Source organism: Pezoporus wallicus, unplaced genomic scaffold (genome assembly GCF_028554395.1).
Source record: "Pezoporus wallicus isolate ANWC-B61680 ecotype Strahan unplaced genomic scaffold, APGP_CSIRO_Pwel_v1 contig_227, whole genome shotgun sequence".
Taxonomy (NCBI): Eukaryota; Metazoa; Chordata; class Aves; order Psittaciformes; family Psittacidae; genus Pezoporus; species Pezoporus wallicus.
This window is the reverse complement of record NW_026635704.1, coordinates 12,436,818-12,464,389: the sequence shown is the minus strand read 5'-3', so window position 1 is coordinate 12,464,389 and position 27,572 is coordinate 12,436,818. Positions and strand designations below refer to the sequence as shown.

At 42.1% G+C, this 27,572-nt stretch overlaps 1 protein-coding gene across 1 annotated transcript; it reads right to left on the bottom strand.

The window, feature by feature from the left end:
• Window positions 1-933: 933 nt before the first annotated feature.
• DSG2 (desmoglein 2) lies at window positions 934-23,118 on the bottom strand. Its single transcript, XM_057397679.1, has 15 exons — window positions 22,929-23,118; window positions 16,808-16,843; window positions 15,771-15,905; window positions 14,367-14,525; window positions 13,969-14,113; window positions 12,596-12,756; window positions 11,649-11,783; window positions 11,318-11,503; window positions 10,102-10,361; window positions 8,954-9,096; window positions 8,094-8,321; window positions 7,012-7,242; window positions 5,871-5,999; window positions 4,450-4,790; window positions 934-2,619 (listed from the first exon to the last, which is right to left on the bottom strand). The coding sequence occupies exons 1-15, from the start codon at window positions 22,971-22,973 to the stop codon at window positions 1,609-1,611; spliced, it is 3,345 nt and encodes a 1,114-aa protein (XP_057253662.1). The 5' UTR covers window positions 22,974-23,118; the 3' UTR covers window positions 934-1,608.
• Window positions 23,119-27,572: the final 4,454 nt, after the last annotated feature.

Sequence of the window (27,572 nt, the reverse complement as noted above, 5' to 3'; positions counted from 1 at the left end):
AAACCAACACTGCAGCTGCAGAAAAATTCCAGGAGAGATGGAGAAAGCCAGGAAGTTCTGCAGGCGCAAGGGCTTTGCAGTACCATATGACCAGCTTGCTGATTTTACAGGTATAAGATAAACACAGTACCAATACCTGGTCTAAAGTACTTCCTACTCTGCAAAAACATGAGGAGTGTATGACAGTTTTTCCTTAACAAAATACACTTTAAAATGTTTCAGGCTGCATATCAATATTTACATGTGCATATATACATATACTGCCAAACAGTGCAGTACTGTCTTCAGTTTTTATCACATAAAGGACATGGAAACAAAAGTGATCTTAAGTGTTGCAGACATAGGGGGGCTTTATCTTGCCTTGTCAGAGCTAAGGAAAGCTGCCATTATATGGCACTACAGAGGTCACTTGAGCTCTGGTACTGGAGCCAGCAGAACCTCACACACACACACACACACATCAGACTGTATTTCTGTTCTTGTATCTGTGAGATCACAGACAGAATTCAAGTCACTTAGTTAACTCCACTTGTAAATCAGATCCTACACGTGTCTAAGGGCCATAAACTTTGATAGCAAAGCCACCAGGTGAATGTTTAGTTCTAAAGCTAATGTAAGGTTTGGCTGTTTCTCATACCTTGTTAATAGGCCAAAAGAACCAGTGAAAAACTATACAATGCAAATGCTTACTTGTCATATCAGCCTAGAGCAAAGTAATGGAATTTTTACATCGAGGTACCAAAAAATTTGCATTCTCAGCTTTTTTACTACTTGCTCTTTTTAATCCCTGTGCTAATATGCAAGTACTGATTGCTTAAGGTACACTGATAACCCAAGGTTGTGACATCCAGGAAAGCAACTGAGGATGTACAGGCTTTGCTGGCCTGTGCTTCAAATGAAGGAGCGGCTTCTTAGCAGCTGTAGCTCAGGAGCTTCCCTGGCCCACAAGGTAATAGATGGCAAAATACAATGAGAAACTGATGCCCCTTAGGGGTGACTTCAGCACATACAGAATCACAGAGCAGTCAGGGTTGGAAAGAACCGTAAGTTCATCTAGTTCTAACCCCCTGCTATGGGAATGGATGCCTCACACTAGACCATGTCATCCAAGGCTCTGTCCAACCTGGCCTTGAACACAGCTGCACATAGAGCATTTATCATTTCTTTGGGCAGCCAGTTCCAGTGCCTCACCACCCTCACAGTAAAGAGCTTCCTTACACACTAAACGACAGTTCAGAAGCCTAGCTTGTGCTTTGCACGCTACTGTCCATCACTAGATTTTAGACTTCTGTTCTCCCCTAATTATGCAGCTGTGGTTATGTGTTATTGTTACACTGAGTAATAAAAAAAAATTACAAAAATAGCGAAGGGGAAAACAAATGTATTTCCCCCATCTTTCCACTTCAAAAGCATTGCTGCCAATCTTGCATAACAGCAGGAGACTTCCTTACTAACTTCCTGGTCATAAACTTTATTCATACGAATTACTGCAAGTGAGTCTGTGTCATTCTGAAAGCGCCAGTAAATTCAGGTCTCAAGAAAACACCTGAGGCAAGACACGTGTGGACACAAGAGTGCCAGACACAGACGCCCCTGCAAGGGTCCAAGCTAGGAGCGAGTGTACTGCACCGTGCTGTACTTGGTGACCCTGGAAGACTTGCTCAGTATAGCGCTGGCAGAAGGAGGCCCTTCTGCATTGGAGCCCACCTGGTTAAGCGAGGAGTCTGTGATCAAGACGTGGTCTTGCCTTTCTGGGCCGGCACCTGCTGCCTGTTCGGCTCTGCTCTGCATCCCCGAGGCTGTTACCACCCTTTCATTCACGACCACACTGCAGCCCCCTTCCCCAGCAGGGAATGTGAGCGAGCCCTGCTCTGCAGCAGGCACGAGCACCCTCTCCCGCTCCCTCACCACAACATACTTTGAGTCAGGGAGATCCTGAACTGTCAGCGCTCCTGGCCCAGCACCCTCGGATTTCACCATCCTCTCTGTAACCACCACATTACTTTCATGTGGCAAATTGGGGATTTCCACCATACCCTTCAAGCTTGACGCAGGTGCCAGCACTCTCTCTGTCACCACTATGTTCTCCTTAAGTTGAGGGTCTAGAAAGACAGTGGTCGAGCGGGCAGGAGCCCCTGCAGAATAGGACATTTCTGTCATGGTGAAATTGGTCTCAGAGTGGGCAGTGGGAAAGGGCTGGGCATCGTGCTGCTCAGAGCAGGATGCAAAGGTTGTTTCTGTGACCACCTCCTTGGACAGGGCGTCTTCTCCTGCATGCACTGGTGGGGCAGGCTGGAAGCAGCTGCCTGAAGCAAAGGCTTGTTCCAAGCTGGAAGCATTCTGCTGATCTAAGAACTGTGACTTTGAGTCATTAAGACTGAAACCTGACTCATTCCTGGAGCTACTGTCTTTCATGTTGATGTGTCTGCCTATGCATATTTCTGCTAGAGTCTTAAATTTGTCTCCTAAATCATCAAGGAAGTGGTCGTCAAGATCGCCCTCAATAAAGCTGCAGCAGCCGATGGAGCCATGGGGGGAGCCTGACTCTCCCTGGGAATAAACCAGGAGACAGTCATTTGCAGCTTGGGTTTCATCTTCATCCGCAAAAGAGACAGCTTTCTACAGACAGAAAACAAAAGCAAGCAGAAGTTGATTAATGTCAGCTCGAGACTTAATAAATTTGAAGATCAGGAATGCTTGGTCAAAGAGGTTACAAAAAAATGAAATTTAACTGAACTCGCAGAACCCATCAACCAAGTAAAGGCAGTACCTAAAAGTGCTTTTGGCTTTTCTGAAGTTAGTCTGAACTTGACAGTACATTTGATGAGAAGAAAAATCTGAGATTAAATGGAAAACTTATGTTACTGTCACCATGTGCTGCTATTCTTACCAGGAACTGTGCCATTTGTGATACTGCTCCATCTTCACAAAGAGATGGCTTTTTTTTGGTTCAGTAAGTGAACTTCACCTCTAACTAGGTGTTTGTGGGAGAGTGCCAAAACCATGCCCAAGAATATCTTAACATTTAAACGCACACATAATGAGTACATGCTGACATGCTATCACCTGCCATGGCCCTTTTCACTAGCATAACCTGCTAGGATCACACCCAAGGAGCTCAAAAGCAAACAAACCACAAAGTTAAATGGCTCGATAAGTATGGGAACATAAATTTTTAGGCTCTATGCAGGCCACGCTGGAATAATGAGGGCTTACAGGTTCACACTATAGCTCTCCCAGGGCCAGCTCAGCCTGACAGCAGCATTCACAATGGAGCTGCTGCCAGCACTAGCCCAAGTATTTGTGTACATGCTTGCACAGCTCTAGTTTGGTTACTTGTCTGGGCTCCCCCTGAGAATCACAACCTGAGATATTTTAGTCTCCAGAAGTTTTAAAGACTGCAGTAGTATGACCTTTACTAAGCTCTGCTTCAGGACTTCAGCACGCAGCTATGCTTAAAGCATGCCTTAGTATCAGGAAACAGAAAGAGCAGAAGGAAAGTGGAACTGCTACTGTTGCATCTGTTCACCCAGAAAAACAGTACCTAGAGCACTCAGGAGATATACAAGCGTCTTCAGCTCAAATCCTTCCTTGGCCTGAGGTGGTGATTCAAACCTACCTACCTCCCTGCAGAACCCCATCATAAGCCAGCTATGCTTATGGGTGTGAAGATGTTTTGTTTGTACAGGTGATGGACAATCTGTATGCTCCCTGGCACACGGAAATGAAACTTTCACTATAAGGGACTCACTGGCATAAAGACTAATGATGTGGTTATGCAAATAGGAATAGCTGCAGTGAGTACGAATAGCCTACTGGTGGTCAATGGTTAGGTCACCAAAAAAAAAAAACAGAAGAAAGGGGACTGCACCATGTGCCTCATATGCTTCTGATGAATGGCCCTTCACACAGGCTGTTGGGCAAAGAGACAAGTCCAGCATCACTTACTTCATCAGCTGCTTTGAAAATGCAGACCCACCCTCTCCTGTATGACATCTATGGTTTATCTTTCAAAAACCTGCCTCATGGTGAAGTTTGTAGCTGTGACTCATCATGAGTCACAGACGCCTCCCAACAGGCCCGTTTAACACACTTAAATCCCTGAGTTTTAGATCACGTAGTCTCTCTCATGGCTTCTTCCTGGGCAAGGGGCTGCTTGGTCATTGCTGAATACTCTGGATCCCATTCCCAAGTACCTCCCTCAGGAAGCTGTGAGAGACCTTATAAGCACCCAGTGCTACAAGACTGAGCACTATCATGCTCCAAGTCCCACACGTCAGCCTAATCCAAAAATCCTTAATGCCCCCAACTCCACATGCACACAATATTGGCCACTGTATCAGGACTGCTTATATATATATATATATACACACACATACCCACTCATCTGTGTTTCACAATGGTAAGTGTAAATATCAAAATACTGTTATTTTTGGCTCATATGCTTACGTCATTGAAGTAGTCTCTTAAAAATTCTTCTTTCATGGCTCCTGTTGCTCCCACTGCAACTCCTCCTCCAGCCATCACCGTCTTGCCTTCTACACCTGCCATGCCTTCAGCCCCTCCAGCTGCCATGGCTCCATACTCAGCACCAGAAAGGAGATGTCTTTGCTCTTCCCATCTTTCCTTGGTAATAGTGGTGCAGTGCTCTCTTACATGAGAAGCAGAGCTGCCTCCTCCTGCTGCACTTCCCTCTCCACTCATTCCTGCTGCTGCTGTCGCTGCTGTTACTGCTCCGCCGGTTGCTCCTCTGGAGTTCCCCAGTCCAGTGGGTGGGATGAAGCTTAGCACTGGCTACATAAATAACACAAATTAGAATGCGACATGAAAGCTGTGCTGTCAAGTGAGCACATGGAACTCACCAAACCAGCAGCGGGGCTGGGTGGAACCTGGGAGGATGCAGTTTTATGACTTGTTTGAATTCGCACTTAATACATGTTGCTGCAAAGAGTAAAAGGCTTCCTGAACCAGGGTGCAGCTTCCACAACTGCGTTCCCAAGGAGGATCATGGAAGTATTTCTATAGATCATTGTTTTCTTGAAAGGGTTGGGAATGAAAGCAGGGAAAAAAAACTCAAAACACTAAAAACGACTTGCAAAATTCCAGGGAGCTCAGCTTTTCCAAGAAAGACTCTGCCCAGCTTTCCTCAGACACAAACTGGGGGAATGTGAGCTGCCTGCTGCCTCTATGGTGCTGCCAGGCCCTTCTTTTCTACCAGTTTGGCTTCCCTGTTGTCTTTAACAAGAATTTGGTGTGAGCACTGACCCCAGGTCTTTTACCTTCTGTTTCTTTATTATTGTGCAGAAGCACGCCAGTGTCATGCCCTTTTTTTGAAAACAGGATTTTGTAGCATAAAAACAAAGGGCAAACTTCTCTTGGCGTTCCCTGTTCCCTCTAATGATCTGCACTTTTTTCTGCCTTTTTCTTTTTTTCTTTTTAATTGAGAATTTCCTCTGTTTAAGAAGGCAAATACATAGGGAAATAATTTAAAATGCAGCCCAAAACTTTAAACTGCTGCTTTACCATGCTCCCAAAGGAGTCCAGAACATTCCATGCTTCCAAATACAAATGCTTCACTCTTTACAGCATCGATGCTTTTCTCACACTCTTATCTTCTATTAGGATACCAACAAGATTTGCTTGGTTGCTTTCGCTTTACTATTTAAAAGCTATGGTGTTTTTTTTCTGCTGGTGGAATTCACTTTCCACCCACCCTTCACTGAGTCTCACAGGGTTAATTTTAATTAATGTTCATGTGTGGTTAAAATCTGCTGTACAGCTTTGAAACAGCAGCCCATTACGTGAAAGAGGTGCTAGGAGCTGAACTGAACACTTGGATAGAAATCAAAGAAAAATGCTATTAGGGATACATGCCTTCTCCTCGGGAGCTGCTCCTTCACTGTTCCACTGACGCAACATTGCCTCACTGTAGTCTGGAATTGCAGCAAATCCCTTTGCTCCTGAGCCACAGGGACACAGGAGCAGTAACAGTGGAACAACTATGGGGAAACAGAAGTTTGCCATTAACTATGTGATTACAGGATCAAAGCATACTAATAGCCAGTACCAAAGTTTGGCCAGCTCCCATACCTAAATGTAATGAGCTAGTGATCAGTATGAGGGCAGATAAAGACTGAAGACAGGTTATCAGATATTCAAGGTATTTCCTAGAAACATATGTCAGGCTGGTTTCCTAAAGGGTAAACTGACAATTAACCTGTCAGGGCCTCAATCCTGCAGATGATCACGCATGTGCACAGCTACACTTCTAGAGATAATCTCATATACCAAGCCCTAAATATCACTGTACAACCTCAGCACTTCTAACTCCTCCTGTTCTTTTACTGCTAGATAACGACATGGTGTCATGTAAATTCCACCTCACCACTCCTATGACATGTCTGGAATGTTGCCTGGGAAACTCAAAACAATCCAGTTTCAAGAACAGAGCGTATTTGTGTGGCATGAACTTTGTTTTGCCACAGAGAGACTGCTACCAGTACAAGCAATATATTACTGCCATTTTAAATATATCATTGGTATACATGGCCATACCCTGACTACAAGCATTCTTCTCTTACTTTCAAGCTTCAATTTTGCCTCAAAGAGCAATGTCACATGCTGCCCAGAGCAAGGCACCAGACCGGGGTCTGCAGTGAGGAAGAGTAGAGAGAGTGCTGCGGTTTGAGTGGGAAGAGATAGGCTTCACATGGAGATGTGTAGGAACACTGACAGGACTCCTTACTGCTTCCCCAATTGTTATTTACAGCACCACAGACAAACATTAAAGTTGTCCATATTAATTTTAAAATGCCCAGCTTGTAATCCTTTGAGGGCGAAATGCTGATGTTACCAAAATTGGTTGGGCCTCTGCCATGACTTCACACAGACTATGAGTTTACACAGAGTAGATATCAAGATGATGAAACCCAGGGGCTGGACTGTTTCTTTCCTGATGCCTTGCAGACCATAATTACAGCGCTTGCGAGATAGTAAGAAAGGATTACTTACGCAGCAAAAGTAAAAATGCCAAGATGATCAGTGCAACCGCTCCTGGTCCCAGACCCACTGACTGAGCGCCAATAAACTTCTCCCTGCATACGCCGTCGTCCGCACATTTACAAACAGTCAGTTGCAGAGACTGTGTCTGAGCACAGCTCAACCCTTGGTAATCCTTTATTAGGATGGGAACTTTAGTTCTGCCCAGCTTCAGGTTTTGTGGTACCAGCTGTATGCTGGTGCCTGAGGAAGAAGGGGGAGTTAAAGAAGAAAAGACAAGAAATGAGTGGAGAAAAAGTTGATTCCTGTAAACTAAGGGAAATAAAACCTCCACAGCCTCCCAACAAACCCCCACTAGGTAAGTCCAGCTAATGCAATGGAATTAAGTTTGATCAGCTGCTGCTACAGCATATGTGCTCTTATCAACTAATTCATGCTGGCAACAAAGAAGCCGTCCTCACTTACAGTCTCAGAAAAATGTGAAGAGTTTCAGACCACCAGAGTATTTATCATGGAAGGCAGCCTTATTGCCTATATATGTCATGTCATCTGGATAGGTAGAGGCTGAATTCTCAAAAACACAGCTTCAGTCTTCAGGTTAATCTGTTGAGGCCACAGCCAGAAACCAGGGAGCCAACACACTACCTGCTCCTGTGGCCAAGTCATGTCAAGGACACAACTAAGCAAGAGATGCCCACATGAATGAAAATAATAATCAAAAGTTAGGGCAACTGCAGCCAGCAACACAACCCTATTGCCAAGCTTAACAAAAATCATCCTCAGTCACTGCATGATTTTTGTGGAATGGCTTGAGCCCAGCACTACTCCTGAAATCCTGGTTACCACATATGGGTCATCAAGCTAGGCAAAGATGGTCCAACTGAGGGAAGGCATCAAGCTCCGGAAGACATGACTGTGCTTTTACAGCCATTAGAAAGAAGGAAGCAGAACACCAAGTTATGTGTTTTCATGCCTGACTCTATATATAGGTCTTTTTGGTCTGGATCAGCCAAACTGTCAGTTTGACTGAAATTAACAAACTACAACAGTAGGACTCTAAAGAGCTAAAAGTAATTAAAAATATATTTGCTTACCATTGCCGAATCCAATTATCCAGTTATCTGCTGTCCCTTCTGGCTCATCAATGACAGTAAAGCTGAAGGGATCACTGTTTGGGTAACCATCCAAATCATTAGCTGTAACACCAACTGATTTTGCATCTGAACACACAGTTTGCACAGGGTTCACAATAACAGGGCAGTTATCATTCTCATCTTTAACTTGAATAACGACTGTGCCGGTGACTGTTTTCTTGGGAAGATCTAAGATTTTAAAATATGAAAAATTTATATTGATTTGAAAGTCCAAAAACTTCAACTGAGACAGCCTTCGTATTTTCACACAAACACTGCTTAAGTAAGTTGAAAGAGTTCTCCCTGGAGCTTATGTATTTCATTCCTAATATTAATAAACATATTGACAAAGTTTTTCTGAAGGCAAGCGAGTTTACTATTTTAACTTAAAAGAAAGTATTTCCTGTGCAGGGTTACACAGCAACATGCAGAGAATTCTGATTAGATACACAAGAAGTTCGGGGAATCCTTACTTAGCATTCAAGAAAACTCAGGACTCTGAAGTCTGCTCATTAGTACATAGAGATACTGGTAATTTCCACCTTGACAAGGGATGCTCCTATCAGACTTGGTCTCTGCAAAACTTGTTGCAAAAGTTCACCTCCATGTAGTCAAAGAAGAGAAACAGATACCTTGGGAACCCATTCCAAGGTTCATTCTGCTTCAGGGAGTTGCCCATGTCTCTCCTCCAAATATAGAGCACTAGGCACCTAACTTTTAGGCAATTAAAGATAGGGAGGTTACACACACTACAGTTGTAGAAAGGCAAACTAAAGCCTAAACAAACTGATTATCATGAAAACAAAACCCTCTCAACTTACCAGTAGTTACACCCAACATGGTGATAGTGTAGGTACCATTCACTACATGAGGCGATTCATAATCAAGTTCTTTAGCAAGCCGGATTTCACCTGTCACTGAGTCTACTGTGATCCAGTTTGCTGTATCTCTTCCCTTCATGTATCTGATTAAAATCACATATAAAGATGTACACATTTATAATGAGGATAACAACCATCAGTGTGAAAAGCAGCTTCACAGTACACTTACTCTTTGTTTACAGCAGAGACCAAATCCCTAGGTTTGAGGTCTGATGCTCCTGCCACTGAAATTGGTTTCAACTATAAACCTAAGGTTATAAACCTATCCTAAATGTTGAAACTTGCTTTTCTCTCTAGAGCCAGGATTTAGGTGTGGAGGCATTATAAAAAGTAGACTCAAGGAGCAAGAATGGAGCAGGGGAAGGGAGCTGCACTGCTGGTCATCATCCTCTCGCCCTTCATCCCTGCTCTCAGCAAAAGCTGAGCAGCAGCTGTCTGAGAGAGACTGTACTACAGTCATGGGGGAGAGGGGACCAGTGTTGGGTATGAACCTCTGCTGGTGTGCACCACTTGTAAAAGCCATGGTGGTGGGTCAACTACCACAGTTGAAGAGCTATGATTCAAAATCTAAGCACACACACACAGACTGGTGGACTTTACACCCTTTCTGTCTGATTGCTAGATGCTTCTGCTTATTTCTTCCTAATGTTTCTGCAGATGATGAAATCAGATGAGTAAATCTACTCTCAAAAGTAGATAGGCACAGCAAACAGCATGGAAGCACAGACAACTTCAGCCCAAACACTCATGTCCCACCATGTGCAAGAAAAAAAGTAGGATTTTCACATCAGCTATTTTCTGCATAACTGAATACTGAAGATGATGATAATACTGTTCTAGATGTGAATTACACATAATAGAAAACAACTGCCCTGGAGACATTGAAAGCCAGGCTGGATGTGGTTTTAGCTGAAGATGTCCCTGCTCATTACATAAGGGGTTGGACTAGGTGACATTTGAAGGTCCCTTCCAACCCAAACTGTTCTGATTCTATGACTGCCTTTGAAATTATCACAGTTCAGTATACATGTTCTTACAGTAAGATGTGTTTTCTGACACAGTTATGACGATTATAAAAAGATTCTTACATAATTTGCTTGCTTGGTTTTCCAGTGTCTTCATCATAGGCTTGATACTGTCCGATAACCTGTTTTATCTGCAGTTTCTCACTTGCTTCAATAATTTTTGTGCCACCAGGGAATACAGGGCCTTCCCGCACATTAATCACATTGATTTTGATTGGAATTGTTTGTGCTTTATAATTGTGTTTAATCGATTTGTGGAATTCTGCTTTGTTTGTAACAACAATGCCCAAGTTCAGGCTCTGCATGGTTTCATAATCCAGCTCCTAAAGCAGTAAGAAAACCAAAAAACAACACACTCTAAATCTGACAGAATGTGATATCTAGACAACATTCAGACATTTAATATTTAAATAATGCTATTTAAGTAATACTGATGGCTAACATGTTACTCTTAATAGATAATGCTTCAAAGTACTATAGTAGGAAGGTTACTCTTGTTTTTAATGGATAGCACCATAGGTATGTCTTTAGATTATTTTAATTTAAACTAATTTATGGAAGGTGCGATGAGTCTTACCCACATATTCTGTCTTTACTTCCAGCGCTCCATATTACCTGTCTTTTCCAATTTTAAATTTTGGGGATTTTTTTCCTTGTTTTTTTGTTCTGTGGGCTGTTTGGTTTTGGTTTTTAACCAATTAATTTACTTAATAATGCATATAAATTTTTTTTTTACAATTACCAGGTTTCAGATAACAGAACAGAGTGAAAAAAAAAGGGCACTATGCTTCAATGCTTGTGGACTAAAGAGGAGTGAAACTCATAAAATGGAAATTTTGATGTATAGAAAATACTTTCATAATTTCAATTTATGGAAATCCATAAAATAATCTGTAGCCCATGACACGGCATAGGTGTTGCCTGCAACATTATCTGTGGCCATTGGAAATAAAGAAGTTGAAACTGAGATCATCAAGGAGAGAAAATACATGGGAAAGTTTACAGCATAATCGTTAGCACCGTTGCCCAAACAACACAGAAAGTTTGGGGACTTCTACCCCACTAGATGTATTTATTTGAGATCACACACAATGCTGGACAAAATCATTATTTTGCACACAATTACTTAATACACCAACACAGAACATGCCAAAGGAGGAGTGTCTACTGTGTAAATTTACAGATTACGTACCGACGGAATATAAATAATTTGTATGTCAACTTAAAGAGAATAAATGGTTCTACTAGTTAAAGAAGACTCTCTAAAGAATATACTAACCTTCACAACAGTCAAAACTCCTTCATTTGTTTGGGTATCTGTTACTATACGAAAAAAACCACCTTCATTGCCAGAAACAAATGAAAAGTTTGCCAGCCAGTTATCAGAAAACTCTTCATCTTTGTCAAATACTTTTATTCGCAGAATTTCCACATTTGCTCTGTTTTCTTCAATGCTTCCTTCAAACTGCAAATGAAAACCACTCTACTTTAAGAAGATGTCATTATTTACCTCATTCTACTAGTGCAAGAAAGTCTGCACAGCCTTGTATTAAGCAATGGGATACTGGCAAGTATAGCAACATGCCAAATACTGTGATAAATCTACTTACTGTGCTGCTTTCAACCACAGGCAGGTTGTCATTGACATCCAAAATCTTGATTTCTAAAGAACACGTTGCAGCATTCCCACCTACTTCACCACCACGGTCTTTTGCTTCCACCACCAATGAATAGCTACTTTGTGTCTGCCACAATAAGAAAACTTGTTTAAAGAGGGCAAAAAAAAAAATCCTTAGCTGTATTATCACTATCACATTTTCATAATCCCTCTCATGGTCAATTATAACTCCTTTCTAGCCAGTAGTAAATCTCAAGCTCAACTACCTTGACAGGCTCTGCTGAGGCTTTGAAAAGGATTTCAGACTACTGCATATTCCCCACATGCAAGACTTTACTTAGGTGGCAAATGAAAGAAATTCAGGAACAGGACCAATGATACCTGCAGTCAGGGCTAGAGGCAGAGACGTTGTCCTCAGCTGCAGAGCTAACGTCCAGATCACCATCTGCTGGCCAGTCAAAATTCATGCAAGCTCAGATGAAGTTGCTCATAATATGTGGCTTTCAATGCTGTCTCACAGCAGTGACCATCATAATTATTTGTACCTCAATTTGCACAGCAGGCTACAAAAACTCTAGATGCAATCAGCAGTTTTGCAGATAGTGATCTGGACTGTCTTTGCCAGGAGCTCTCCAGCAGGAAGAAACAACCCCTTGCTTCATGTAACTGCTGCCCTGGCTGTATGGGAAACAGAAAGCAATGGCCATTGGGTCTGGCAATATGCTAGGGAGGTGACAGAGGGAATACAACCTTCATTCCATCACACACACTACTCCCCAGTTCCTGAAAAACACAAATCAGCCAGACAAGGCTTTAATCCAAGGGAGGTGAAAGAAGGCAAGAGGGCCAGTCCTTCACTTCAGCAGGCAGCGCTGAAGGTGGCAACAGAGCCATTTGAAGACTGCTGTTCACAGATTAAAAATGGGAGGGTTTTTTTACCTCTCTGTCAAGGTTTATTTTTGCTACTCGAACCACGCCAGTATCCTTATCCATACTGAATGCAGCACTAGGGCTTTGGGAAACAATCCTGAAAGCAATTTTGGAATTTAGGTTATTTGGCTCATCTGCATCTGTGGCGTTTATCCTTAGTACAATTGTACCTGGAAAAAAACAAACAAAACACAGTATTTGTTTATACTGCCATGCACTGTGAAGTATTTTTTTTTTCAAGGTGTCCAATTACAAGATTGTCAGGATGCACTGCATGATTTTCTGATGCTCTTGCCTTTACTTATTTAATGAATAGAAGTGTTCCGAAAATCCAAACAGTACATATGTTAAAAGTATACCCTTCTAAGCAAACAAAAGGATTGTATCCACACATCTGTAATTCACAGAATTCAGCGCACGAGATTTAAACAGGCTGAATTCTCTCAAAAATTCTGACAGAAAACTGTAGATATACAGAGAAGAAAGAAAATGGTTTTGAACAAGTGGTTACATTTCCCTCGCACACTGTTCTGAAGGGAGCATTACTGAATCCTCTACCTGAGTTTTATTAAAACAATTGCTCCATATTGATGCCTTCCAGTAACTTCATTCAAAATACACAGTGGCTCCACAATGCAATCCTTTGGGAAAGGGTGTACCTTAGTGTCCAGTGCCCAAGTTTGAACAGTAGCTGGAATTCAGATAAAGGGCAATTACTTTATGGCTGCTACTGACTTGAAGAACGCTGAGGGAACTCAATACCTCAGCCAAGTGTATGGTCAAGAATTTTATTTTTTTTTCAGATTACCATGTCACTGTGTCCATTTCAATGTCAGCTATATATTAAATTGGTTTATTCTGTTTTTTCTTGTCTCCTGGGAAGCGATCTGTTGCTCTTATATCTATTGACATCAACAGGAAAACAGCCACTAACTCATTCTTTGAAAGTTAGGTCACAGCCATATGCACTTAACAGTGAAGTACCTCCCCAGACAATAGATAAAGCAGGGCTTTCCAGGAGCATGTCAGAGTAGAGTCCCTCTCAAATCAGCTGCAATTGCTATGCCAAAGGGTAGACTACATTTCTCATGAAACTGCCGATGAAGGACTCTGGTTCCTGGATTTGCAGTAACTTTGATACCAAACCAAAGACATCATAAGAGGACATCTTCTCTGTTGTCTTTATGTGAATGCTTTCCCCTAGTCACACCATATAGCTTAGCCCTGAATAAAAACTTGCATTCATACATGGATAACCTGGCCTATGCAAGCATGAGAATATATCCTTGTCACTGCAGATGTGCTGCTGAAAACAGCAACTTGCACCCTTGTATGTGTTGGAAAAAGCTGAATGAAAAAAACAATTCTTAAAATATTGTCACCTGTTTCACTTAATTCTTCAACTGAACCAACAAAAACTTCATGGGAAAACACCGGAAAATTGTCATTTATATCCACAATTTTAATTGGGAGGTCTATTGGCTCTTCTAGTTTTGCTCCAGTTTTATCCAGTGCGTGACCTCTGAGCTGAAATAATACAGACAGAAACAATAAGAAAATCCAGTAGGTGACTGTACTATATGTAAATACACATGTGAAATAAATATATATAAATCTAAGCATTATGTAAGCATATGTAATATGTTTATAAATATCAACATGTGTACAGAGACAAATATCCAGGAACATTAAAACTAAATGAAGCAAACACGTCCAAACAAAACAAATAAAAATGGATAGGAGGACACTTATAAGGAAAAAAAGTTACTACTCAACTTACAAGCAGCATTGGAGTCTTTTCTCTGTCAACCCTTCCTGTTATGTTCAAGTCTCCAGTCTTCCCATTAATAACAAATAATCCGTAAGGGGGTTCTGTTACTCCTTGACCAGATATAGTATAAGTTACCACTATCCCTGTATCTTCAAGATCAGAATGTATCTAGCAGGAATATAATAGATTAAATAGCATAAGTAAATAAAACCACATTTAAAAATTCAAAGAAAATACTGTTGGTATTTTTGTAAAGGACAAACAATAATAAACATTAAACACATTTCCCTGCACATCTTTGAATGTGAAGATGTTGAGATGAATGCAGGAAGAGCTGCATGTTCTGTTTGAGGATCTGCTGCAGGGAGATGAGGAAGATGATAGCTAGTGCAGCAGTTGGGTACCATGGCGTGAAGAGGTTTGTGGGACAAGAAAAATGTAACTGCTTGTACACAGAGAGCGGGATAGGATGCAAGTGCAAGGAAAGGCTGGAAAACCACTGTGATAAGATGAAAATCTGAAGTCAAGGAAAAAGAAGGAAACTGACCAAGCAGATGGGAGTAAACAAAATGTGGAGAAAGACTAAGGGGAAAAAAAGAGTCTTGAACAATAAGCTGAGCAAGAGAAATTGAAGTTACTTGAGCAAAACCTGAAAATAATATATAACAACTTTTAAAGGCAGGTTGGACCTAAGCTAATGAGTGTACCCAGCACTGGAGGAAGTGATGGTGTAGAGCATGAAAGGTGAGACCTGGAGAGGAACAGGTAGAAGAGGCTGCATAGACTAGAGATTATAGCCTTCCTCTCTTCTGCTGTCAGCAAGTACCTGAAACATCTGGAAAAGGAGTACCAGCATCACCATCAAGGGGCAGCCCAAGCAGCGGGTAACAGCCTGCTACCATCAGCAGTTACTTTATATGCTGAAGGTGTGGTACTTCATAACAAGTGCGGTGAATTCAGCTTCCAACACTAGTGCTGAACCAAATGAATATCACTCTTGTACAAAGGATAACACATTGGTTATATTTACCTCTGTTCCCTAAAAAAACTAGGCATGCATAACCATGCTCCATTCTGCCCAATCACTTCCAGCAGTTTTGGGACCCATTTGCCAAGTTCAACTATTGGGGTGATGGAGTAAAATACCTCAAAGATATTGCATTCCCCAAAGTCTGATAAAAACTGGTAATTAGGAAAGATGAGAGACTGAGCCAAATTGGGCTGCAAGAGTAACCCATTTGCTGAAGGAAGGAAACAGAAGGAAATATGCCAATCTTCAACTGCCGTTCAACAGACCTTTAAAATTAAATAAGCATGTGCGCATATGTTTATGGAAGCCACACCCTTATTTTACTTTTTTTTGTGGTCTCTATTTTTATGTGTATTCTGCATCTATTTATTTTCTGGGCTTACTCTAGCAATCGGATTCTTATAGGAATTGTCTTCCTCTTCCCGTATGAAAGCCGGAGGGACTGTCCATTCTCGTTTCTGTCTGACTAGGCTGTTGTGATGAGACAACATGCCACTCCTGCCATTTTGATTATAAACCTGTGAAGAAACAAGGTTGAATGTCAGCATTACACTTAGCCATTTCAGGTGAATGCTTTATTGCTGCTGTAGCCTAGACTTCTGAATAACTTTTGCTCTTTCAATAGCTAGTAACTTCAAAATCATGGAGCAGCATTAGCTGGAGCAGCATTAGCTTTCTGAGCCACAATCTAAGAGCTATACACTCCTCGAGCTGTTTGAAGAGGAAAACTATATTAGTCTTTTCATCAAGGCACAATTAGGTAAGACAGGCTTTAAATACATCAGCAAGTTCCCATGACTAGGGGTTGGTGAAAATATACCTGCTCTGGAAGACTTAAATGCTTGTCATCAGATGTGGGAAGATGTTTGGCACTAAGGCTGTTTTGAACCACCATTTCTGCCTTATTACCCCGTTTACCATCCCACCAATACTGCTTCTTACTCAATCTTCTCTCCAAAACAGAATATATGAAACATTCACTCAACCCATCCACTGTCTGCTTTCTGCTTTCCTCGCTCAACTACTCCTCATTCTTACTCTGTATTACACCCTTCATCCTTCTGTCCAGCTTAGTCCCTACTGTGCCTGTTGACTTCCAGATTAACATCTGGAAATGTTTCCCCTTAACATCTTCCATAAAATAGTAGTTGATTTACACAGAGTTAAAAAGAGATATCTGCAAACTTTATGTTAGGGGAAGTTTCTCAAAGTTGAAGACCACCCAGTTTGATGGATGTAGGAATCTATTCACTTACATTTTGCCTTTAATTTCATTATTTATTACACAGCTTTCATAGTTTCAGAAAATGGTAAAAATCAATATATTTATCAACTGAAGTAAGTTACACCTTTGACACTTTGCTCAGAGAACCATTTTTCAGGCACTGATAAAGAAAAGCAGTTTTCTATTATTTCCTACCTTCACATAGAGTCCATTTCCGTAATTCAAACAGATCTGCAATGGAAGTTATGATAATCATGATTAATTCTATGTCACTTTAGCAATATTAAAACTTACCTGACGTGACCTTCCTCATAAGAAAAGCAAAGCCATAAGGAAAGGGGCATCTGACCGACACAAATTTTTACTATTTACCCATAATAGCTTCCAAAATTCACCCATAATCATTCACATTAAAAATATACACTATAATTATAAAATTAAAGTTTTCCCTTTTTTTTTTTCCCGGCAGGAAAAGGTTAATAAGCAATTAATAGCAGGAAACATATAATAAGTAATTAATATCTGTTTTTCCAATAAATTCAGACTTTACAATAATTTTTAAACAACCATTTTTAGTGCTGAATAGTGTTTCACTATTCCAAAATGTCATGAATTTTTGACTGAGTTAAGCACTGGTTGCCAGAAAGACTCTAGAGAAGCTCCCTCTTCTGGGCAAACTCTGGATTAGACCCGCTGTGGTGGGCTAGAAGAAGAACAAAACTGCTTAAATAATGTTTAAAAGCAAGGACTAATTAAACCATCTGCTGACGCATACATGACAGAAGCAGCTCTCTGCTTTGCCCCTTGCTGAAAGGATAAATGGCATACATACATCCCTTACTTAAAGATGGGCATCTGGCAAGCAAATCACGCTTGCTCTGACAAAAATCTTACATACCAGCATTCAGTATTGGCACTGTCAATCTCTTGGTGCACCAGGATAGCTCAGGACAGCTATGCACGCCCTTAAACACCCCAGCTAGGTGCCTTATCCTGGCTGGAAGGAACTGAAGCCTCAGTTAAATTACCAGACACCCTGTGTTTACCTCTGCTCTCCAGGAGCCTAAGATTGTGCAAGTAACAAAACTGAGGGCAAAACTTAAAGTGCAAAACCAAGCCCTGGGAAACAATAACATCAAAAATTAGGTTATTACAACACTTGAAACCAACAAATAATAAGCTTTGTATAGATACAGAATACAGTTATCCTTCTCCACAACTATCACATCTACCTACATTTCACTACTTCACTGATTGGTTCTTTTTTAACACTAATGCCTATGGCAAAGCAAGCTCAGAAAAGGTGAATTCCTACTGAAAAGTCAGGGATTATCTCTGTATATTCTCTTTAACTGGTTTCTGGACTGTTGACTGGGTTCTCTCCCTATTCACCCCTCTGACTCAGCCTTGATTGCTGAATTGATGATGGCTTCGTTTTTCTCCTGAGATGTTATCTCTTTCCCACACAAACAAGCAATGCAGTGGACAGGATTGAGCAATGTAGCAGGCTGTTTCAACTTGCACAACACAACTCTTTTCCAAAGGGTTATTTTCCCAATATGCATATTCTGAAGACAAAAATCAGCAAGCCCTAAATCCCTCACAGATATGCACTGTGAGGGCTACAGGTTCTTACACCTTAGACCAAGTTGTTTTCATGAATATTGGTAGTCTTAGTTGGTTTTATTAGTTATAATAAATTTTAAAAACTTACTTCTATGATTAATGAGATTGTACCAGCAAGAGTGACAGCAGAATTTTGTTTCCTAGAAAAGGTTTTCCAACAGAAGCTGCATCTCTTTCAGAAAGTGAATAGTTGGCAAGATGTTATTGTGACCATCCTTTCTTGCTTGTTCTTACTGATAAACTGAAGGGAAAAGTGTTTCTGACTCAATACCAAATGGAAACAAGAGGCACAAAGTGAGAATTTTCCTGGTATTGGAATCCTGAGAACCGCAGTATAATCAAAAGTGTCTGAAATTAAGGAATAAGCAGGTCTTCCACTGAGATGCGTATGAAGCATAGAAAATCCCATTAGTCATTATAAACAGAAAAGTTTTTGATTAAGATAACTAAAAGTAAAAATCACTTTGCTTAGTAGCAAAGCAGCTGCAAAACATTGTTTTATTGCTAAGACAGTAAAAAATACTTTTGCTCTTGTACTTTTTTCATCTATAGTCCACAAGTAATCTCATACGGGACTTCTAAGGTATCTACAAAAGGTGTTTAAGAACGGCAATTTTATTTGAGAAGCATAAATACATGTGAAACAAAGATATAAAGGAATCATGCATTTATAGTGAAAATTTGTAAAGGTTCCAAAAATTAAAAAGGGGAAAAGCACTTTTCAATGACATTTTCTTCAAGGAGAAGTGAAAAGTCACGTATCCAACAGGTGTTGAATTCTGAATTTTCCCTTTTTTTAATATCCTAGAGCTGCCTTCTCTAACTGGCTTAATAAGAAAGCCCTGTCATCTGATGTGGATCATAGCCTTGGCACAAAAATTAGGCATCTGTTGATGACATTCACTGATGACACAGAACTGAGAAGGCATTGTCAGAAGTGTCTGGGTGGTTACAGAAAACAAGGTGGAAAACCTAAGGCCTGAAGTAATAAAAATGGAATGAGACACTACAGGAAAGCAACAGGAGTAGGCAAGAGAGAGGAGAAAGAAGGGAGTGACTGCCACATATATCAACGCTGCTCTTGCCCAAATCCATGTCCATGTATAGTCAGGACATGACTAAAGGACAAACTCTGAACACACAGCTTAGTTTTATACTTTAAAGATAACGACTGAGTAAGCAAGAAGGTATGTGTCTGTATTTGCTACACTATGTACAGCATAGTGTATGATATCCCTGCCCATGGCAGGTTAGTTGGAACTAGATGATCTTAAGGTCCTTTCCAACCCCAACCATTCTATGATTCTATGAACAGTAAGTCCTAGAAACATGGTCATTCACATATGCTGTGTCAGGAAATTTGGATCTCACACCTCCTCTGAGTCAGTTTTGTGCTGAACACAGTGGGCAAGTGAAGATCTTTCACACTTACAGGAAAAAGGCTGAAAGGACAATCCAAGGTTATCGACTAGACCATCTTCTGGCCCTGAGGCAGGTGAACTACACCTAAGTGCTTCCTGACAACTGTTTATAACCTGTTCTTAAAACAGAGGGATGGAGGCCCCAAGCCTCACTAGCTAACCTAAGGCAGTGCCTAGATTGTCTTACAGATGGAAAGTGTTTTTCAATTTTTACCCTCATTTTATTATCCTAATTTTTAGCTCTTTACAATTTGATCATATTGCTGTTTGCATGAGATCCAATTTCAGATTAAGGCATACCAATCTGCACGTCTAAAGGAACACTAAGTGCCCAAACTTCTGTTATAATTACCAGGAATATAGCCAATGCAGACAAACAGCAGTTCAACTTGCCCCAAAGACAGCTCACATCTATTTCTCTGTAGGCTCCACTGACTGTAGCTATATCTAGTTTGTAAACCAAACACAAGAGGATTTGTAGAGCAAAGCAGTTGCTGCTGAGAACGCAATACTACATGACCTGTGTTTTGTGGTATTTACCTCGGATTAGAATTAGCCTGGTCCCACAGACCAAACACCCACGAGCAGGCGGATGCATCTCTCAGCAGTTTCACCCAGGAGGGATCAGGTCCACACACTGAAGATCTGCTTCGAAAGCACAATTCGATCCAACCACACAGGTGCATTCTGCATCCACTGCACCTCCATTTACCATAAAAGAAATTCAAACACCTGTACTGAAATGTCTTAGCCTCAAACCACACTTCCCTCTTTGCCACATTAATAATGCCCTCATTGAACAGTGTAGTTCCATTTTCTTCACAATTACTGTTCATATATCTGAAAACTTACCATGCATCTTACCCACTTTCTTGTCTCAGTACTCAGTTCATTAATCTCACTTTAGGAATCATAAAACAGGATTACCTAAACTTAGATCCCATTTTTTGCCTTCCTCTAGTCTCCCCTGGGTGGATTCACTTTATTCTGAAGTCCTGTGTCCAAAATAACACACCATTTTAGTTCAACAGGATCGATAAAATACTAGACCTTATGTATTTCTAACCTGATTTCATATCTCACTATAGTGCTGGTTTCCCCTTCCTCCCCCCTGCTTTTGGAACAATATTAAGTTGTTGAATCAGTGCATAGATGCTTGTAAATATTTTTACCATGTGTCAACACGTTACTGGCGATAGAAGTGAGGCTGCTTGGAATCATCTCACCTTTGTTCTAACACTGAGGTTCATGTTGGCTTCTTTGTTTTTGGTGTTTTTTTTTTTTTAATTTAACTTGTTTCTATGAATTTTGAAAGTAAATTGCTACTGGCTCTGACATTACAATAGTGATTTAATGGATTCTGGACTGAATTTCATCATACCCTGTCTGATATTCCAAACATCAAGGAAGTACAATCTAAGAAGACATTCAGAGAATTAAAATCAGTTTTGTTATTTGCATAGTAAGATTCATAAATCTCTGTCAACTGTTCACTGAAGTGTTCTAACATTTCCTCTCTAGAAGACGTGATGTCCACCCCCTTCAGAAATGATCGAGAAGCCTCCCAGTCTAATAATCCTCAATAGCCATGCCCATGGCACTGAGAGCACACCTGGACACATGCCAGGTAGAGCCCAACCCTACGGGTGCACTATCGTCCGGCACGCCCAGACACACCTGGAAAAGGGTTGAAGGCAGGGACCTCGGGAAAGCAGTTCTCGATGATTCTAAGGCAGAACATGCCTGGGGAAGACGGTACCTCCTGAGGCTAGCTTTGTCTTTCAGTAGTTCCTTAAGGTTTTGAAGTTATCAGTGCTATCTCTGCATGTCGTAAGATATAAATGACCCTAATTTGATGCTCTCAAACGGGCAACCAGACCTTCTGCCACAAGAATGTCTTTGTCCTGATTAAGGAAAAAAAAAACCAAGCAAACCAAAAAGGCAAAGTCCATAAGCACCTTTCTCCTGACATCAACCAAGGCTGCTTGATTTGCTCTAATATTCTACCCAACAATGAGGCATTTAAGCACCAAAACAACTTCATTCTTAGTATACTGTACCCTGTCCCAGCTTTAGCTGAGACTGAGCATGATGAGGATTCAGGAAAACGATTTTCCTCTTCAGCCAAAACCAACAGCATCCTGAGCGAGTGCAAGCCCACCAGAACAGGCAATGGTGTGGCTTCAGGTATTACAGAAAGAATTAGTGGTACGTTCTGTACAAGTAGCACTCTGCATGCTTGCCACTGGTCTTTTGGGCAAAACGAGGGTAAAACATTTTCCAACCAATTCATAACTCCCAGTGTTCTGCAAAGACCAGGGTTAACTGTTGCTGGACAGCTTGTGGCCAATTGCTAGTCTACATCAGTTATGGGTCAGCTGGGACAACAGGTCTCCAGCTAGCAACTCTGATTTTGCAGGGTATCAAGCTCCAGAAGCAAGGTCCTGATGCACAGCAGCTGCCAGCCTGACCATACAGTATGCCATTCCTGAAACCTGCCCAGGTTCCCAGTGCAGCCTGTGCCCTGGCCTCCACCCTCACCTTCATCAGAGCCGCGGCAGCCTGACTTCTGCAGGCATTCTGCCAGCCTGGAAAAGTGAAGAACTAAGGAACGCCACAGATGTGAAGGAGAGCTCCCTGAAAAGCATCTAGAATCAGATAGAAGCCATCAGTCCAAATCAAACAAATCAGGAGTTTTGCTCTTAGTTTGTTATGAATTGCAGCTTGCTTTTAGCATGAAAAAGTATTTCATAGAATGGAAAGCCTGAAGGCTGACGGCTAAAGAGTGAGGACAGGGAAGGACAAGGCCTGCAGTGTCTTGGATTATTAATAATTTGTGTAATTTCTCTAAAGCAACAAGGTATTCTACTAAATTCACCTTTACGACCCATTTTGCCTTATGGTACTATTTCTTCACTAAGGTAATGCAATCTATTAACACAGATAATATGTTGAGCACGAAGACGGAAACAATACAAACTCCTCACTGCGTTTCCGTTCCTCCTGGTGTCTCGAAAAACCCCACCTATTCCTGACACCGTTCGCACCGGGTTTTTCTGCCTTTGCCTGCTTTCGGACAGCAAACAACCATCACTTTTCTCTACTTTCCAAAGCAACGGAGAAAACCTGTTCCCAGCCCCAAGCAGCCGGCGGCGGGACGGCTGACCACCACCTACGGGCAGAGCTCTGCTCCGCGGCGCCGGGGCCGGGTGGCGCCGGTGCCGCTCCCTGCGCAGCACCTCCCTTGTGCCCCCGGTCCCCGGACTCACCAGCAGCGCCAGCAGCCGCGCCGCCGCGGCGGGGTCCCGCGACATGGCCGCCGTGCCCTCCGCGTTCTGTCCGGGAAGGGGTCAGCTCCGCGGGCGCCCCACGAGTGGAAATGGAGGCGGCCTGTCGTGGGGCGAACAAGTAGCCACGGGTGGGCGGAGTGTATCGAGCAGCGCCGAGCCGGGAGGGGGCAGGTGATGCCTGGCCCGCCCCAGCCGCGCCCGCCTCGTCCGGACCGCGGCGGGAGCCCCCATCCACCGCCCCGCCGAGCTCCGCCCGCGGGTGCCTTCTGGGGGTGCTAAGGGCAGCGGCGGTGCTGCCGGAGCAGCCCGTCGGGGACCGGCCGCGGTTCCGGCAGGGCTCTCAAAGTTTGGGGTTTATTTCCCCTCCCCCAAGAAAAGCGAGCTGCAGCCAGTAGGAAGCAGGCAAAGTAACTCTGACATCCGACCGATGTAAGGAGTTATTGATGGGGGAGGGGGAGAGGGAATCAAACGGTGAGGTTTTTATCATAACCTTCCCTGTAATCTTTATAATACTCCGAGCCATATCCTTCCTATCTCTACTTGGCAGAGATCTTTCCTGGATACACCTGATTAATTGGTGCTTATGCTGGCATAACTGTTTCTTCATGATGGTGAAACAATTAAGTATACTTCCCATACATCCTCTCTTCTTTGAGGCAGTTACCTAATGAATCTTTATAACATTACACTCAACTGGTGTAAATAATTTCTGAAGCGGCTGGTTATGACTATGTGTGATACTATTAAGGCTTGGAGAGGGAACCAGCTGTATGGGAATCTTTCCAATTACATTATTATAGCATCATAGAATAGTTTGGGTTGGAAAGGACCTTAAGATCCTCTTGTTGCACTCCCACTGCCATAGACAGGGATCCTACGCTAGACCATGTCAGCCAAGGCCTTGTCCAACCTGGCCTTGAACAATTATGTCCCCTTATTACATGTTGTAACAGTGTATGATAAATAATGTCACATTCCACGTGATGTCAGTTGGAACAATTGTCATTTACATGGGGGTCACAAAGGGAAAAAGCTTTACTTTACAGTTATATGTATCTATTTGTATTACTGACTTAGAATATCACAATTTACAGAGTTCGCTGATACGCTTGCGTAAGTATAGTTTTCTTAATTTAAATAAAAGCCAGAAATAAAGCTGCAAGCATACATGAAATGCACAGTATTAAGGGTTTCTGTATTCTTTCTTGTTTTCATCACTGAGTCACTGTGCTGGGCTGATCACTGTGTAAGTGAACAAAAGCACAATAATACACCCCGAGATCCTCTGAGGATCTTCAGGATCTCAAGGACAGGATTGTGGTTTGGTACAGGTTTAACAGATAATGCTGCTAGTGCAGCTATGTTCCTAAAAGTACTGTGAAATTTGCTTTTAGTAATTCCTATTTGAGATAAAGGAAGCAGAGCTTGTCTCAGGGAGCCTTTATATTACACTACTTTTAATTTGGTGATTTGATGATCAGAAGTAGATTCTGATTCTATCTGTATATTACCTTTCCAAGCCTAGTGGTTAAGCATAACTTGAAAGGATTTCTTTACATCAGAAGGCTGTAAGAGAACAACCTTAATTGTCAACTTTCTTCTCAATGTGTACATTGCTTTGTGGAATTCTAAAAGAGTTTTTGGTTGCCTATCCAATGAGATGGTAGTAAATATATATATTTACAACTATTAACCAATTTTTATTGCTGATACGATAGAGTAAGAATATATTTTATTTTCATTTGAAAAATTGTTAGCATGATGTCCCTTCAAAGTTACCTATGTATTTAAAGGGGAATGAGTAGAATAAACTCTTTTTCACAGAGCTCAGTAGCTGCAAAGAGGCAGAAGCTCTTCTGCAGATTATTTTGCCAGAACTTAGACATCTGTTCTCACATGGCTTATAACTATGATGTGGGTCAGCTACATGTCCTGAGCATCCTACAAGACCCTCAGCCATTACAAAAAGGTTTGGGTCTTTTTTTTACTTAGTTCTGTTGTATGGAAAGCTTCATTGTTCATACTTTACAGAAATAGTGTGCCTTATGAAATAAATATCAAACAGGATCAATTTGTTTATAACATAATTGCATCACTGACCACTGAAGTTGAATATCTTTCTGTCTATCTCTGAATATCTTTCTATCTCTCTGCTTTAACCCGGCAGCTGCTAAACACTCCTCGTCCCACAGCCAAGCTGCAGTTCTGCCACTACAGTCAGTTTGCACAGGAGGATCCATGAAGCATTGTATCTTTGTTTTCCCCCTTGAGACAGCAGCAGTTCAGAGTTCACCAAACAGAACAAAGAGGAAGTTCATCTTTGCTTTTCAAACCATAAAAGGAGCTGAACCCTTCTTTGGTGCCTGGTGAGGAAAGGGGCTTTGTCAGGTGGGAGGCATGCTCCAGATTGCGCTTTTCTCAAACATCTATGTCTAAATTCTTTTGATAAGCTTTTAAGAGCAAATACATCATCATATAAACCAACCTGACTATTCTCAGCAGGGAGAGTGTTTACTTTCAGGGTTAATAGTTTTCAGCAGGGGTGTTCTAGTGAGATGCCATTGCACAGAGTGACCTTGGCTGAAGGGACGGTGACTTGGTGACTCTGAAACCTTTCTTTCGCTCAGCTCTGCCTGCCACTCCCTCCTCATGCCAAGTAATGCTTTATAGCAGGGCCAAGCAACTGCAGGCTTCCCTGGGGTGGAGACAAGGACGTGCTTTAGATCAGGCCAGCAGAATCCATCTCCACTTCTGACAAAAGCAAAGGTAACTTTACTGCAGCTGTGAGTTTTGTTTTTTGTTGCCGGAAAAGTACAGTTTCTTCCATTAGACAAGTGACTAAATCAACCGAGACAAGTGCAGTACCTAGCAAACAGTGCTAAGGTGGAAAATCCAGTGCACATATTTAGTAATGAAATGTTGAAATTATTGGATTTGTATGAGGCTATCATGCAGATATTTCACATTTTTTGAAATTACGTCATTGGTCTTTTCTGCATTGTTTAAAGATTCTTTACTGCAATGTGTCCCCAGCTGCCACTTGATTTTGGGTAAAAGTTCCCAGTAGGAAGTCACGTATCAAGGCTGAGCATGAATATATCAAAATTACATTTAGTTATTCAAAATATATAATGTTTAATGCATATGCTGTGAAAAAATATGCACATCACAGAGAGGGTTCCTAACCCTCGGACAGCCCTTATTACCAGAGCGGTTGTGTTAGGTGCAGTTGCCAGCTTTACGTGCGTGCAGGACCAGGGCCCTTGGGAGCAGAAATGAACAGACCGAGGAGTACATTTAGCGACAGGCTTTGATTCTTTAAGTAAACAGTTGGCACTTTTAGAATGGAGAAGTTGTTTTCCCCCTGCACGTTCACTGTGTTTTTGATTCTCTGTGCCTCCTGTCACGCTCCTTAGACAAATTCAAGCTGTTTAGGCCCTTATAACTACCAGGAGCAACCCTTCCCTGCCCTTTATTTTGCTTTACTACCTCCTCTCACTCATTCAGCTGCTTTCTCCTTATCTGTCTCTCTCCAGCTCTTTCCCCTGTATCCACTCTCCTGTCTGCTATCTGCCTGCTTTTTATTTTCTGGAGCGCCTGGATTGTTTAACTTTCTAGGTGTCAGCTGCAGCTGTAGAAATGAGTAAGCCTGCCGAGCTGCGACCAGTGGGATTGGCAGAGCTGTAAAAAAGCCAGACCGGATTCTTGCCCTGAACACAGGCGTTTTGTTACTGCCTGACAGCATGAAATACTGACTTTTATGTGTATGTAACAAGGAGTGGCCGAGCAACTCTTGTTATGTTCCTCTGCGTAGCAACTGAGGCTGCTCTGAAGTTGTCTGTAGGCCTTTTTTCAGGGCAGGGTGACTGTTTCTGAAAACTTACATGTCAGAGGGTGTTCAGGTGGGTACAAACAAATGACTGCTCTGTTGTGCAGCTGGTGGAATAGAACAGAGCAGAATAGACTATTTCAGTTGGAAGGGGCCTGCAACAATCGTCTAGTCCAACTGCCTGACCACCCCAGGGCTGACCAAAAGTTAAAGCAAGTTTTTAAGGGCATTGTGCAAATGTCTCTTGAATACTGACAATCTTGGCACATCGACCACCTTTCTAGAAAGCCTGTTCCAGTGTTTGGCCACCTTCTTGGTAGAGAAATGTACATCCCCTGGAGCAGCTTTGAGCCATTCCCGTGTGTCTTGTCACTGGATCCCAGAGAGAAGAGATCAACACCTCCCTCTCCACTTCGTCCCTAAGGAAGCCATAGAAAGCAATGGGGTCACCCCTCTTTTCTCCAAACTAGAGAAGCCCAGTCTTTAGCCACTCTTCACAACGACGTTCCTTCCAGCTTTGTTCCCTTCCTTCTCTGGAGTCAGTCAAGGACCTTCACACACATCTTCCTTGAACTGGGGGGGCCCAGAACGGCACAGTACTCAGCGGGATAATCACCTCATTCGACTGACCAGATCTGCTGTGTTTGATGCACCCCAGGGTGTGGTTTGCCCTCTTGGCTGACAGAGCCCACTGCTGGCTCACATGGAGCCTGCTGTCCGCCAGCAACCCCAGATCCCTTTCTGCAGCGCTTCTCTCTAGCCACTCCTCTCCTTGTTTACAGTTGTGTCTGGCA